Source organism: Carcharodon carcharias, chromosome 18 (genome assembly GCF_017639515.1).
Source record: "Carcharodon carcharias isolate sCarCar2 chromosome 18, sCarCar2.pri, whole genome shotgun sequence".
Taxonomy (NCBI): domain Eukaryota; kingdom Metazoa; phylum Chordata; class Chondrichthyes; order Lamniformes; family Lamnidae; genus Carcharodon; species Carcharodon carcharias.
Window position 1 is genome coordinate 96,658,278 of NC_054484.1, and position 13,324 is coordinate 96,671,601.

At 41.3% G+C, this 13,324-nt stretch overlaps 1 protein-coding gene across 4 annotated transcripts in view; it reads left to right on the forward strand.

Annotated features, from left to right (window-relative positions):
* fndc3a (fibronectin type III domain containing 3A) overlaps positions 1 to 13,324 on the forward strand; it is a 249,305-nt gene that overhangs the window by 98,815 nt on the left and 137,166 nt on the right. For all 4 annotated transcript variants that reach the window (XM_041211953.1, XM_041211951.1, XM_041211954.1 and 1 more), the window contains exon 3: positions 9,996 to 10,071. In XM_041211953.1, the coding sequence (XP_041067887.1) occupies positions 9,996 to 10,071 (76 nt within the window). The remainder of the gene's footprint in view (positions 1 to 9,995; positions 10,072 to 13,324) is intronic.

Here is a 13,324-nt window from a genome sequence, read left to right on the forward strand (position 1 = left end):
CTCTAAGTATATTTTCAAATTGAGAAACTGATTCGATACATTTGCAATATTGTAATCATTTGATTTAAGATACGGTGCTCTGCAAGAATACAAACTATTTAGATATTTGAACATAATGGGAATGATTTTTCTGCTCTACAGTTTCACTGCATTGATTAGACCCATACTCCATTGACAGAAAATGAGATAGCCAACCCTTGTAATAGGGAGAAAGGAAAGCTGAACAAAGAGAGTGTAAAAGTTGTCTGGAGAGAAATATGTAGAGGGGAAGTGTATCAAGACATAGAGACAGAGTAGACAATATACAGCAAAAAGAACAAGCAGAAGAGAGACTTTCAAAAACAGAAATAAGTCAGAGGCAAGCATTCATATAACTCAGAAGGAAAGATGTGAAACAGAGAGTGGAAGACAACATAAAAATAAAGAGATAAATAATTAATGTTAAACACTGTGAAAGAGCCAGTTTAATTTGGGGTGAGGAAAGAAGCATGTGTGTTTTTTTAAAAAAGAGGATTTAGACATGTCTTATTTTATTACAGAGGTATTATTTTATCTCTCTCTCCTGTAACCTCAGTAGATAATACAGCATCGTTTATAGATCAAAACTAGTATGATTCTTTATCAGCAAGATAACTATTTGCTTAAATGTAAGGCATGACCAAGAGAGACGTTATGTTGACTGGTAGCTCTGTCTGCATCATCCTGAAAGCTATGACCAACTCAGTTGTCAGACTGGTGCTCTAATATCATAAGACCATTGGTATAGGAGCAGATCATTGAACCTCTCCAGCCCATCTCTTGATTCAATTATATGTGGCTGATCTATTTCTTCACTCCATTTCCCTTGATATCTCTATCCAACAAAATCTAGTGATTCCCATCTTCCAACTTTTGATTGACACAGTATCCAAACCCTTTTTCGGGATAACATACAAACATACGCATTAGGAGCCGGAGTAGGCCACCATTCAAAATAAGATCGCTGCTGATCTGATTGTAACCCCAACTCCACATTCCTGCCTATCCCTGATAACCTTTCACTCCCTTCCTTATCAAGAATCTATCTACCACTGCCTTAAAAATATTCAAAGACTGCTTCCACTGCCTTTTGAGGAAGATTGCTCCAAAGACTCACGGCCCTCAAAACTTTTTCCTTCATCTCTGTCTGAAATGATTGACCCCTTATTTTTAAACTGTGACTCCCAAGTTCTAGATTCTTTCCACATCCATCCTGTCGCGACCCTTCAAGATCTTATATGTTTGAATTAAGTCACCTCTTATTTTTCTATCTTCAGTGGATAAAGCTTAGCCTATGCAACCTTTCCTCATAAGACAAGCCTGCCTATTCCAGGTATTCGTCTAAACCTTCACTGAACTGCTTCCAACCGTTGGGTTGGATGTAATATGAAAAGAAATCCAGAACATTATTGTTTTGCCATTTTTTAAAAAAATTGACTTTCTGTTGAACCAAAAAAAGCTATTACAAGTTACATGACCACAGGGTTGGCCCTTTTGTCTTGGAGCTACCACCAGGAGTTCCAAGAACAAAAGAATTCTTCACTCAGTTTATGGAATTTCACAGCTCATTGTACAGACCCCTTGTAATCAACGAAAGCAGAGGAAGTGCAGATGAACTGGCTTCCCCAACTGAACGATCATAAAAGAGAAAGGTCAAAACCCATTATACTGGAAGAGAATGCTAATAACCATTTTGCCCCTCTCCTAAGAAGGAACAATGGAATTCTGGCCAGAAGCACAGAAACTGATAAGCTGCAAACGAACCAGTAATATGACATGTCACATGACCCAAGCCGCTGGCCTTTTTGGGCAGTTTTAACTTAGCCTCACAGTCTGCTGTTTAACAGCCAGCTGGTGAATCACCAAGAAGCAGCCCGCTAGACAGAACCGCAGCCTGCGCCTCAAGTCTCTCTCTGCTGGAAGATTTCCAACCATCACCTGCAGAACCAACCCAGTCTCTGTGTACCAACTTCATCTTGCGATATTAGCACCAACTGTAAAGCGAAGTCTACAACTCTGGTCTTCAGCCAGCTGAACTCTGGAAATCACATGAACTAATATTTATTTCTGTGGTTCTTGTACTGTTACTATCCATTGTTGTAAAACTCCATTTTCTATCTCCCTTTTACTGTGTGCATGTACACGTGTGAGTACGTGTGGTGGAGTGGGAAGTTGCGAATACTCCTCCGGTTTTTGAATGTGGAATAAACTAACCTTCAGAGTTAATTATAATGTGGGTTTGCTGCAGGTTATTAGTAAATTGGATCTCTCAAACCATGTGTTTGGGAAAACACTCCACTTTAAAAATAATTCAAAAAACCTTCTGCTTACGAACAGGTGGTGAGTGGAATTAAGTACAGTTTGTCTGTCTCTCTCCTGTCCATAACACAATGCATTTATATCCTTCCTTAAATAAGGAGACAAATACTGTATATAGTACTCCTGGTGTGGTTCAACAATGCCCTGTATAACTGAAGCATAACCTCTCTACTTTTGTATTCAGTTCCCCTTGCAATAAATGTTAACATTCTATTAGCTTTCCTAATTAGTTGCTGTACCTGCATACTAACCTTTCGCGATTCATACGCTAGGATACCCAGATCTCTCTGCATCTCAGAGCTCTGCAATCTCTCACCATTTAGATAATATGCTGCTTTTTCATTTTTCCTGCCAAAATTTGACAATTTTCAAATTTTCCCACATTATACTGCATTTGCCAGATCTCTGCCCACTCATGTATCCAATTTTTAATCCTTTCGTAGCCTCCTTATGTCCTCTTCACAACTTACTTTCCTACCTACCTTTGTGACACCAATAAATTTAGCAACTATACCTTTGGTCCATTCATCCAAGTAATTTATATAAATTGTGAAAAGCTGAGACACCAGCACTGATCCCTGTGGCAGACTGCTCGTTATATCTTGCCAACCAGAAAACCCCACTTATGCCTACTCTCTGTTTCTTGTTAGCTAGCCAATCTTCTATCCATGCCAATATGTTACCCCCTACACCATGTGCCTTTATTTTCCACGACAACCTTTGATGTGGCACATTATCAAATGCTTTCTGGAACTCTAAGTACAGTACATCCACCGGTTCCTCTTTGTCCACAACATGTTACTTCTTCAAGGGATCCCATTAAATTGGTTAAAATAGTCGTTTGTACAGGTAGTAGAGAACTTGAGTATTGCTGAAATAAGACATTTTGTCAAAGCTTTTCACCTTGTACTCGTCAGGACAGTCGCAAGAATACCAATGTTAGAGGAAGCAACAACTTCATACTGTATGAGAAGTAAGTGCTGACTGGTTAGCAGTTGGACTCTGATTGATAGAGGCATTGGCATGGAGAATGCACCAGTTAATGGCGATTGACAGTTAACTGCCAAGGTAGATATACATCCGAAATTTAACCATCAGCATTTTTTTATTGGCCAGGACTTTCCCCGGCGGGGGGTGCAAGGCCCGCTCGCTGACACGTAAAATGACACGTGGTGACATCGGGTGGAACTCACGACGTCACCGTGCCCCATTTAAGTTTTCAGGTGGGCGGGGGCTCAGCAAAATCAGCTGTGTGCCTGCCAACCTGTCAATGACCAATTGAGGCCATTGACGGAGTCATTTAAGTAATTAATGGACCTACCTGTCCAACCTTAAGGTTGACAGGCAGGCCAGGAGCCCTGGCGGGCATTAGAAAAAGCATGAAACCTCATCCATGGGCAAGATGAGGTTTCATGTAGGTTTTTAAAAATTTAATTAGTGTTTTTAACAGTTATGGGCATGTCCCAACTCTTGACAGTGTCAGGGAATTTTTTTTTCTATTTTTAATTTTTTAATGTACAGCCGATCTCTGAGGCAGCACTTTGCCTCAGGGAGATGAGTGCGCTCTTTCGTGCACATGCGCGGAAGAGCGCACTCTCGGCTGAAGAATTCACCCCACCCGCACAGGGAAGGCACAGCGCTTCTGTGCAGACGTCACACTGGGCGGGCCTTAATTGGCCTGCCCGTGTAAAATGGCAGCACGCCCCCAATTGGAGGTGCTGATCAGAGGCGTGCCTCTGCCGCCCACTCTTCAACTTTGAACCCGACAGGGGGAAAATTCTGCCCATTGTTTCATGGGATGTGGACGTCGCTGGAAAGACCAGGGTTTGTTGCCTATTCCCACTTACCCTTGATAAGGTGTTGTTGAGCAGCCTTCGAGATCCGGTAAAGACCATCTAGCGCTGGTACGTTCCAGTCCTGCTGGAAAAGAAGTTCCACAGTTTCGATCCTGTGACAAAGAAGGAACGGCAATATAATTCCAAGTCAGGATGGTGTTTGGCTTGGAGGGGAACTTGAAGGTGATTGTATTCCTATGTACCTTCATCCCTTGTCTTTCTAGGCGATAGAGGTCACGGGTTGGAGGGTGCTGTCAAAGGAGCATTGGTGAGTTGCTCATTGGTGAGTATATAGTACACACTGCTGCCTCTGTGCATCAGTGGCGGAGGGAGTGAATGTCTAAGTTGGTGGCTGGGGTGCCAGTCAAGCGGGCTGCTTTGCCCTGGATGGTATCAAGCTTCTTGGGTGTTGTTGGAGCTGCTCTTGTCCAGCTAAGTGGAGAGTATTCTATCCCACCCCTGACTTGTGCCTTGTAGATAGTGGACCGGCTTTGAGGGGTTGGGTGAATTATTCAACACACAATTCCCAGCATCTGACCTGCTTTTGTAGCCACAGTATTTATATAGCTGGTCATGTTCAGTGTCTGGTTAATGGCAACCCCCAAAATGTTGATGGTGAGGAATTCAGCAATGGTAATGCTATTGAATGTCAAGGGGAGATGGTGGGGTGGGGGTCTCAAGGAGGAGGAGGATGGGGTGTCAGCAGCAAGGGCAAGGGGGTGGCTGAGAGAGACAACACCCCTGTCCCGATGCAGGGTCCCTCGGTCAGGCATTGGATGCCTTTGAACAAGGCCCCAGCCACTCATCCCTGACCCCCGGAGCCTTCAAGCAACTCCACACGGCTTTACTTGATGTGCTCCCTGCACGGTGAAACCCCACTAGCCCCCTCGCAGCTGGGTTAACACCAGCAGTGGAAGATAAGGCTCTTAAGTCGGCATTAATTGCTCACTTAAGGGTCTCAATTGGTAGTGGGCAGGAAGGACTTCCGGCCTGATTAAGTACCACTCTGCCACCAAATTCACAACGGGAGGGCGTTGAATTCCACCTTGTGGAGCCCAACAGGGCTCTGTGCTGGGGTCTCAACTTTTTACAAGGTATATCAATGACTTAGATGAGGGAGTGAAGTTATCATAGCTAAATTTGTTGGTGACACAAAGATAGGTAGGAAAGTATGTTGTGAAGAGGACATAACATTGCAGACAAACATAGACAGATTGAGTGAGTGGGCAAAAATCTGGCAGATGGAGTATAATGTAGGCAAATGTGAAGTTGTTCATTTTGGCAGGAAGAATCAAAAAAGCAGAGTATTACTAGAATGGCTGCAGAATTCTGAGGTGCAGAGAGATCTAGGTGTTCTAGTACATGTAATTAAGAAGGCTAATGGAATGCTATCCTTTATTACAAGAGGAATTGAACATAAAAGAAAGGATGTTATGCTTCAGGTATGTGGTGAGACCACATCTTGAATATTGTTTGCCGTTTTGGTTGTCTTATTTAAGGAAGGATGTAAATGTGTTGGAGGTGGTTCAGCAGGGATTTACTAGATTGATACCTGGAGTGAGCGGGTTCTCTTATGAGGAAAGGTTAGACAGACTGGGCTTGTTTCCACTGGAGTTTAGAAGAGTGAGGAGTGATTTGATCGAAGTATATAAGATTCTAAATGGCATTGTCAAGGTGGACATGGAAAGAATGTTTGCTGTTATGGGTGAGTCCAGAACTAGGGGGCACTGTTTTAAAATTACGGGTTGTCCTTTTAGGACAGAGATGAGGGGAAGTTTTTTCTGAGGGTTGTGTAACTTTGGAACCCTCTGCCTCTGAAGGTGGTGGAGGCGGGGTAATTGAATATTTTTAAAACAGAGGTCGATAGATCCTTATTAGACAAGAGAATCAAAGGTTATCGGAGGTAGATGGGAATGTAGAATTGGCAACAAATTATTGAATGGTGGAGTAGGCTCAAGGGGCCAAATGACCTACTTCTGCTCCTAATTCATATGTTCGTGTATCTCTGACCTTCATCCTCCAGTTCACAAGAGCCAACCCCTCTCCAAATTCACAGAGACACTATAGCTTTCCTTGATTATATCTGTTGATATGAAGAAATTACTGAGCTACTTTCCTCACTACTCATAGCAATTTTAAGTAAAGAAAAAGCTCAATAAGCAGAAAAAATAACAGTTGCCTTTTTCATTTTTCTATCGATTCAAAATTCCTTAGTTCTTTCTATTTTGAGCTTGTCAACATGAAAGAAATGATCCTTCTCTTATCTTGAGCCTTCTCCACCAATTCAACTTTTCTCCAATCAAGTGACTAAAATACAAGCTACAGTATAAAAACTAACAGATGCCTTTCTCATGTATGATCGTGTGTAGTAGTTATGGTACCTAACCTGGAGGATGAGAGTTCAAATATCACAGTAGTAAATTTCAAATTGAGTTCAGTAAATCTGGTAATTTGTGGACCAGCATGTTACCTTGACAATGGCTGGGGTGATTTTTTTTTCTTCTTCCATATTTATGGTAACTTTTTAAGAATATATACTATATATTTTTTTCTACTGGCACACATCTGCCCATTACCTTGATATTGGTCCACATTGAAAAATTTGTTTCGCACGTGGATGGAAAAAATTAGAGGAGACAATGCTTTTGACAGAGCAGCACTCTCTCAGTACTGCACTGGAGTGTCAATCTCGAGTTCTGTGTGCAAGCCCTGGATTGGGACTTTGAGACATAGTTCTCCTGTGCTGACAGCCTTATTTTTTAACAGAGCTGGGTCAACCTCATAAGCACCATGATACCATCTGTATTTCCTGGATGACTTATCATTGTTGTGGCTGAGGTGAAAATAGAACCTCAGTCTGGGTTGGCATAATGAAATGTCAAATATATTTTGTTTCCATTTCTAAGATGAGTTTGAACTATGGTTATTGTTGTGATAATTTAGATTAAATTAAAGGCACAAATATGAGACAACATATGAACAGCAGTTGGCCATTCTGCCCCTCAGGCCTATTTCACTATTCAATCCTTACCTAATCAAAATTTGTTGATTTTAGTCTTGGAAATTTAAATTGTCTCAGCAACCTACAGAGTGTTTAGAACACTCCTCAACTGTTTAAACTTGAGAGAGACTTCGCTTGTATTTCCCTCAAGTGCTGCAAATACTCAGGTCTGGCAGCAATTGTGGAGAGAGCAACAGAGTTTTGAGTTAAATATGACTCCTCTTCAGAGCTGAAAATGTTCTAAAGTTCTGAAGAAGAGTCAAAGAAAAGTACTGCACAGGAACAGGCCCTTCGGCTCTCCAAGCCTGCGCCAATCATATTGCCCGTCAACTAAAACATTTTGCACTTCCGGGGTCCGTATCCCTCTATTCCCATCCTAGTCATGTATTTGTCGAGCTGCCTCTTAAACACCACTATCATACCTGCTTCCACCACCACCTTTGGCAGCGAATTCCAGACATTCACTACCCTCTGCGTAAAAAACCTGCCCCACACATCTCCTCTATAGTTTTCTCCTCTCCTTAAATCTCTGTCCCCTAGTAATTGACTCTTCCACCCTGAGAAAAAGCTTCTGACTATCTACTCTGTCCATGCCACTCATAATTTTGTAAACTTATATCAAGTCGCCCCTCAATCTCCGTTGCTCTAGTGAGAACAATCCAAGTTTCTCCAACCTCTCCTCATAACTAATAACCTCCAGACCAGGCAGCATCCTGGCAAACCTCCTCTGCACCCTCTCCAACGCCTCCATTTCCTTCTGGTAATGTGATGACCAGAATTGCACGCAATATTCCAAGTATGGCCTAACCAAGGTTCTATACAGCTACGGCATGACTTCCCAGCTTTTATACTCAATACTCCTGCCTATGAAGACAAGCATGCCATATGCCTTCCTGACTACCTTATCCACCTGCGTTGCCACTTTCAGTGACCTGTAGATCTGTACACCCAGATCCCTCTGCCCGTCAATGCACTTAAGGGTTCTGCCATTTACTGTATAATTCCTGCCTGTATTAGACCTTCCAAAATGCATTACCTCGCATTTGTCTGGATTAAACTCCATCTGCCATTTCTCTGCCCAAGTCTCCAACTGATCTATATCCCATTGTATCCTTTGACAATCCTCTTCACTATCTGCAACTCCTCCAACCTTAGTGTCGTCTGCAAACTTACTAATTAGCCCAGTTACATTTTCCTCCAAATCATTTATGTATACTACAAACAGCAAAGGCCCCAGCACTGATCCCTGCGGAACTCCACTAGTCACAGGTCTCCATTCAGAAAAGCACCCTTCCACTGCTACCCTCTGTCTTCCATGACCAAGCCAATTCTTTATCCATCTTGCCAGCTCACCTCTGATCCCATGCGACTTCACCTTCTGTACCAGTCTGCCATGAGGGACCTTATCAAAGGCCTTACTGTAATCCATGTATATAACATCCACTGCCCTTCCATCGTCGATCATCTTTGTCACTTCCTCGAAAAACTCAATCAAGTCCGTGAGACACGACCTCCCCTTCACAAAACCATTTGACTCAAAACATTAACTGTCTTTCTCTCCACGGTTGATGCCAGACCTGCTGAATATCCCCAGCATAACTTCTTGTTTTCGTTTCAGATTTCCAATATCTGCAGTATTTTGCTTTTATTATCTTGAAATATTTTATTGTGCCTGTGTCTTGTTTGCTAAACAAGTCTACTCCTCAACCACAAAACATTAAACTGCTGAACATTGTACTAAATAGGATTGGTGAGCTGCAGGCACAAGATGCTACATGGGACAATGTATAATTGCAATAACGGAGACATGGTTCAGAAGGGACAGATTGGAACATTACATTCCCAGTTACAAGAAATTCAGTAAAGGTAGGAAAGGATAAAGGTGAGGGTGAAAGTATAGATCAAATATACTGTTATATAACTGGAGGGGGATGATGTGGATGAGGGGCCAAAAACAAAATCTAGTTAGAATTAAAGAATAGTAGAGGAGCTAATTGCTGCTGGATGAATACTATGGGCTGTCAAATAATGCAAAGGAGACAGAGGAGCAGATTTTGCAAGCAAATTACAGAAGGATCCAAGAGCTATAGATCAGTCATAATGGGGGTGGGGGGGGACTTCAATTATCTCGATCTAGTCTAGGATAGTAATCATTTAAAGGACAAAGAGGGAAAGGAATTTCTGAAATATGTATAAGAGAACTTTCTTGATAAGTGTGTTTCCAGCCCACTGAGAAAGGAAGTAGTGCTGGACCTAGTTCTGGGGAATGTAGAGAGGGTAAGTGGAGCATGTTTCAGTGGGAGAGCATTTGAGAAACAGTGATGATATCATCAGATTTAAGTAATTATGGAAAAGGGCAACGGTCCAATCAAGTGTAAAAATATTTAACTGTGTTAACGTCATAGAGTTGAAAATGGATCTGGCCCAGGCGGATTGCAATCAAAGGTTGGTAGCAAAACAGTAATTTAACAATAACAAGCCTTCCAAGAGAAGATGGACTCGGGTACCAAGTGAACATGTTCCCATGAAGGGGGAAAGGAATGGCATTCAAAGCTTAGAGCTCTTTGGATTATCTAATGATTCGAGATTAAAATGAAACAGAAAAGGACACATTATAATTGTAATGCTCATAATATAATACAAAACCCAGCTTAATACAGAAGTACTTTGAGAAATGATGCTGTGTTAAGGAACTAAATAAATGTGAGGTGCTTTTCTTGTATTTCATCCCAATAATTCAAAATTTAAAAAATGTGAAGTTAAAACATTTTAGTTGACAAAATTGAATGCATATTTTAATATCTTAATGTATATAATTATAGGTTATTTTGGTTCAAGTCAACCCAGGTGAGACATTTACTATAAGAAGAGAGGATGGGCAGCTTCAGTGCATTACAGGTAAGCTACTGCCAATAAATTGTCAATAATTAGTAGTCCAGAATGAATCTGAAGCTTCTAATGGAATGTGGCGGCTTAGTCTCTCTCTCTCTCTCTCAAAATGTATTTGGTAAAGGGGTGACCTATATGTGTAAATTGCTCAGAGAATGCACTGAGTCATGGTAAATGAATGACTGATTTGCGGCACCTACATAGACTTCTGTGAGGCAAGTCCACTCTTCCCTTGGCATAAATTATTGCTTTGAGTTTTATTAAAGACTCTTGTAGTTGGCTAACTTTGTACCAGTGTCTGAAAGGTGTATATTCATTCAATTGTGGATTTCCTCTGCAGCTTGCCAAGCTGGCCTTTCAAGCTACTGCTTTTTAACACAGTATAGTCCAAAATCATAGAGACCAATTAACTTAATTTAATAAGGAGTCAACACAGAGTCTCTCATAATTATGGCAAAATGTGGGTTGGCAGCCAGTTTCCTGCAAGGTTATGTCAGAAGAACATTGGGAGAATTGCTGGAAGTTAAATAGACCTCCATGATTTTGCAGAGACTACAAGATCTGTAACAGTTCCAGATCAGCATTCAAAAAGTCCGTATAGATTACCAGTAGCAAGACTTTTCCGAGAAATTGATCTTTCTTTTAGACAATGCCATAGCCTGAAAGCCTGTTCCCTTTTAGTTGACCAGGTGTGGATCAAATAAATAATACAACAAATTAAATATTTGGGATTTGCATCAGTCTATAGACCATTATTGTAAGGAACTCAAGTTGAATAAAGTTAATCCTTTTAAAGTAGAGAATGAAAGGTCATAAAATGATCAAATGGAAAACTGAAATAGTTGATGGGTTAGGCGAACAGGAAAAGGCAAACCACAGGTAGCAGCTGTAGGGATCCAAATAATGGGCCCGAATCTTCCGTGGTGTGGCAATCAGAGTTGGATTGCCGCTTCACTCCTATTCACTTACCTGGAAATGCAGCTGCTCCTTTCTTGGCCAATCTTCCAATTCAGGCAGGGTGAGAGCAGTGTAGTGCAACGGGTTCCAAGGCCTTCCCTCGAGGGCAGCTGAGTCGGAGGTAAGGAAGACACGCCACCTTTTATGACACTGGCTGCTATAAAGCAGGTAGGTTTAAAGGTCCAACCACTTTGAGAAGCCAGGGAGTAAAGGTAAGTGGGCTGGATTGGAGCTGGGCATTAGGTTGGGTCAGTTGATTGGTCAGGGTGAGAGTGGAGAGGGCCCAAGATGGTCATTTAGGGTTGGAGAAGGTAGTCGCGGGGAGGGTTGTAGTCAGGGGGCGGGGAGGGCAGCCGGAGTGTCCCTGGGTGGGTGGGCACATTAGTGTGGCGTTTTGGGGAGTGAGGGGTTGGGGGGGTGGGTGTCAGCACTGTAGTTACCCAGAAGTTAGAAGTGCTTTTAATTCTTTTAGCTTTTTCTAGGTAACTGTAAGACAGCCAGAGCCATACAAAGTTTGCTATTTGTCTCGTAGTTCTGGAAATTTGAGCTTCCCAGGCAATTGTATGCAATCCTTACCTGGGCATTTCCCGGGGGGCAGGGGGCATGTCCTCTGGTATACCTATGGGGTAAGCCCCCAGGCATGATGCCCCAGAACTTGAAAGTTATGGGCCATGGTTTTTCCAGATTTTTTTTCCAGTAAACGAGAATATTAAAAATTGCATTGGTCCTCTTAGGGGAAAGTTGGTTTAAATATTATTGAGTTCAAGAAATAAAAAAATGTTGAATTGATTCCTTCCATCAACCTTAACTAAAAGATAGCTGCGGGTTAAGTCCATTTCCTAATTTTTCCTAAAATATGTGACCGCTATAGGGGTTACTGATATGAAAGAACAGAAGCAATTAAATGTTCACAGGGCTTCTGGGCCACATAACATAAACAATCAAATCATCAATGAAGTGAAGGTATTCAGATGATTAACATTTATAGAAGCTCCATAAATAATGGGATTATACTTGAGGATAGTGTCACAAGACTATGCACCTTTACTTTTGAAAATATGATTTTTCAACTTTCAACTGACTGGAAATTTTGCAATTTGAACTGAGGGAGAGCAAACTACTTAAAAATACAAAGCCACATTTCCAAGGTGAAAAACAAACAAATCAGCCTCAGGGGATCGTGAAGAGAGAGACATTTCCTATAATCCAGACACCCATTGAAACTTGTAACTGTCTAAGGAAGAGACATTAAAAATTCAAAGTACTGGATATTGAAACAATTGCTGCCACAGATAGACACACCCAAAACCTCTTGGAAATACACAATAAGTGAAGTATTTCAAGGCAAGGCTGCCCAGCCACTGTAGCAAGATTGCAAATGATACAGGCAGTGTCAAGAAAGTCTTCAGCATAGGAAATGGGCTAAAGGTTGCTCTCTCCCCCTCGTTCTCTTTTGGAACAAGTGCATTGCCTGGTTCAAGAAGCCAGCTCTACCAGAAACCTACCAGCGAACCAAGATCTCATAATAATTACATCACCAGCTACATCAGACCATATCCAAAAAACCAGCTAACCCAAATCAGCCAGTGTTTAAAATCTACGCCTCAAGAACCTACAAAGGACACTTAACCGTATATTCTTTTACTTTTTTTATTATTGGACTCTTACTCCCCTTATTTCTGGTGTGTGTGTGAGTGTGTGGTTTATAAATTTGCTCTCCCTTTGATTCAAGAAAGCCTTGTTTGATTGGCTGCCTATTACTCCCAGCTTAAATAGTTAAAAACATTCTGATTCGGAAAAGGCATATTCTTGTGAAAAAAGAAACTTATAACTCTGTTGTGACTAACCAAGGAGGTTAAATAGAGGGGAACCAGTTCACCCCTTCTCACCTAGTCGTAACAATAGAAAGGTATGAAATGCTATCCTGATTTTCAAAAAAGCAGTGAAGCATGAATCAGGGAAATAAAGATCAAACTGACATCTGTAGAAAGAAATATTTGAGCATATCTTGTAGAATGTTATTGGTGTTCATTTAAAAACAGAGGTCATAGAGTGGTCAGCATTGTTTTAAAAGCAGTGGGATATGGGAATTTTTTGAAAAAGTTAGCAGATATAATGATTTTTTGAAGGCTTTGGATCAATTCTCCACATTTTAGAGAAGGCGAAAGCTCATAGAATAAATGAGAAATAAATAACAAGGGTAGTTTGATTCAAACTCAGTTTGTCAGTAAAATATACTGGGTGAAGATTAAAATGTTGATGATGAATGGTAGCTGATATTAGAAGTTTTTTTGAGAGATTGGCA